We start from the raw sequence: 3019 nt of genomic DNA, 5'->3' as shown, positions 1-3019 counted from the left end.
TCTGGGAATAAATAAGATTGTTTCTGAAGTGAAAATAATTATTATACTCTCATGTATAAAATATGTAAATTGTAAGCTGTTGTTGACTTGTTATATAATATGATGGACAAAATATTTTGGTAGGCGATTGGAGTTAAGTTGAAAAAGAGTATTTCATTTTAAAATTGTTTTTGAATATACATTTTACTTGAAAAAATATTACATATAATTTTTTGAAGAAAAATTTTTTTTTACATGAAAAAGTGATAAAAGCATCTTTTCAAATATCCAAACTCATCTTCGAAACACATCTTTGAAAAATCATTCTAATGTACACCAAAAAAAAGATTCGAAAACAAAGGTTTTTTTTTTTTTTTTTGACAGACGAAACGGGCCCTTAGTAGTGTCAACAAAACTATACTTTTTATAGATTAACTCAAAATGCAAATGGAATTCAACTTTGTAATTTCCTTGGTGACTTCTAATTCAAAAAACTAAACTGCAGTTTCTTTATTTCTGTAAATTTTCTTGAGTTGAAAATAAATTAAAAAATATGTACTTATTAAAAATAGTGCTTACGTTTGCGAGGCTGGGACGTGTCATTTTGGGAAATAGAAAAGACAAGAGGGCATGCACTTTTATAGCAGGCACCAGATACTATTCCGGAAGTACACCGACAACTCTAATTCAAACCGGTTATTGCCGGTTTCAGTTCCGAGCTTCCACGTGTACCTACCAAAATTTATTACTCTAATCAGATTATATTTCTGTTTTTAATAATTTACTTGCCTTTGAGTATCGCCATTTGGTTATGACTAATGAAAACTTTTTTGGTAAGTAATCCTACTGGACCCTCAAAGAATCCCCAAGACAAAATTCACATAATTGTGGCTTTTAGGTAAGTAGTTAATTAATAACTACCAATTCATCAATCATTCAACATTTGTTTATTTGTGGATTTACCATATTTAAAAATAAAATTGCCATTCAAAACTATATTCCTCACCATGTCATGCTTACGTCATTATATTTGTTTTCTATGTAGCAATTTAATTGATACGAAAAGAATGTATATCTAAATGTAATCGATAAAACATGTCAATTGAATTTTTTTATGTTAATTAACTAAATTATTCATTTGTAAGAACTCTTTTTGGTGAGTTTTTAGGAAATCCAACTAAATTAATAATATATCAATATAATTTGTTAAGTAAATGATGCCCCCTTATAATATTTGTTAATTTTTTAACACGGTCTTTTTATTTAATCATTGATTAATTTTTTTTAAAGTCAAATAATTTTTGGTTGTTTAATTCGTAAAATGATTTAAAACCTAATATACTCATATATGTTTTAACTTTTTGCACTATCGTAGTTCTTTGTCGTTTAGTTAATTATTTCCTGAATACGCGCAAGACCTAACAAGATATGATTTATTAATTGCACGAAACATAATACGGCAAACACAACTTTTTACTGAACTTAAATAACGATTATATTTGTCGTATTACAAATAATTAATACGTAATCTGTTGGCGCGTAATGTACTAGACAATTATTCCTTTATTGGAAAATATCGTCAAAACCTTACTTTTAATATATGAATTACAAAATGGAAATGGAATTTAATTTTGCAACATGATTGGTTTTTCCACAAAAACCCTTAAAAAAATATTTAGTTCTCCACATTTTTTGAGTAAAAAAAGGACAAAAAGAAACAAAGAAAAAAAGAGTTTGCTTTCTTTTTTGTGAGGGGTGAGTAGGGCGTGTCACGTTGGAAAATAGAAGAAGACAATAGGGCATGCAGTCCTATAACAGCAGTCAGATACAAATGTGTATGTACCCAGTCCCACGTATCAGAAAAACATAAAATGCCGCCAACTAAACTCAAATGCCACGTAATTAGTAGTGGACCCCACATATCTCCACTAGAGGCGGCTATATAAACCACTCTCTTTCACTCATTCAGTCCTACATTAATTCTTTGATAATTCCTTTCCATTTCGATATGGCGGAAAATGTCCACTTGGCTGGGACGGTGGCGGTTCCGACAGCGAACGGTGGAGGGGTGTGTTCAGATGAGGTGCATTATAGGGGTGTGAGGAAGAGGCCATGGGGGAGGTACGCGGCTGAGATCAGAGATCCTGGCCAGAAAACACGTGTCTGGCTTGGAACTTTTGATACGGCGGTGGAAGCTGCTAAGGCTTACGATACGGCCGCGAGGCTGCTTCGTGGTAGGCGGGCCATAACTAATTTTTCTCTGACAACTGAGGATAACCTCATGAACACTAGAGATTTTATGGCAAAACTTAGTACTAGAAATCATGTTAACATTAATACAAATAATCATGGTCCCATTAAGAACAGTGATATTGGGTCGTCAAGCGGCGGCGGTGGTGCGGTGAGGATTCCGTTGCCAATTCAGAATCCTCAGTCACGCCATTTTCCGGTTGCTGGATGTTCTGCTCCGCTGCAGTTGGAGCGTGATAGGTACTATGTGGAGGCTTTAACTATAGCTGGAGTGATTGTTAACCGGGATCCAAGTAGCCAAAAGAAGACGATTGACTTCATTGGCGGCGGCGTTAACGGCGGCAGTGGGCGTGGGGTTCAGACTGAGCCACCAACCACCAGCACCAGAGCTCTCAATCTTGAGCTCACCCTTGCACCGCCAGGGAACATGTGAAACCCGGCCCCTACATTTGTCATTGAGAATATTGCATGCATCTCAATTTGTTTTCTTTTTATTTTAAAAAAAATTCAGAAACTAATAAAGAAGAAAAACAGGATTAAAAGCGGGATACGCCGCAGGCGACAATAAGCAATGATCACTGTTGCTGTGAATATTCATAAGCAAAGCTGATCATTTTTCATTTTTTTTTTTTGGTTTTTGTAACAGAGAAAAAGAACAAATACTGTATACTTGGCATGCGAATGTGCCTTTTATATGATATGTAATCTTTTCTCATAGCTCCTAATAAAAGAAAGAAATGCATGCTACTCTTTTTCTTTTTCTTTTCGAAATTTAATTGGATGAAATTAT

The 3019-nt window shown here is 34.2% G+C and overlaps 1 protein-coding gene across 1 annotated transcript; it reads left to right on the top strand.

Annotated features, from left to right (window-relative positions):
- The first annotated feature begins 1987 nt into the window (after window positions 1-1987).
- Window positions 1988-2662, top strand: LOC104220453 (ethylene-responsive transcription factor 8-like). The gene has a single exon (XM_009771325.1). The coding sequence runs from the start codon at window positions 1988-1990 to the stop codon at window positions 2660-2662; it is 675 nt and encodes a 224-aa protein (XP_009769627.1).
- Window positions 2663-3019: the final 357 nt, after the last annotated feature.

The sequence above is a fragment of the Nicotiana sylvestris genome, chromosome 2 (assembly GCF_000393655.2).
Source record: "Nicotiana sylvestris chromosome 2, ASM39365v2, whole genome shotgun sequence".
Classification (NCBI taxonomy): Eukaryota; Viridiplantae; Streptophyta; class Magnoliopsida; order Solanales; family Solanaceae; genus Nicotiana; species Nicotiana sylvestris.
The sequence above is the reverse complement of the archived record's forward strand: the minus strand, read 5'-3'. Positions and strand labels throughout refer to the sequence as shown.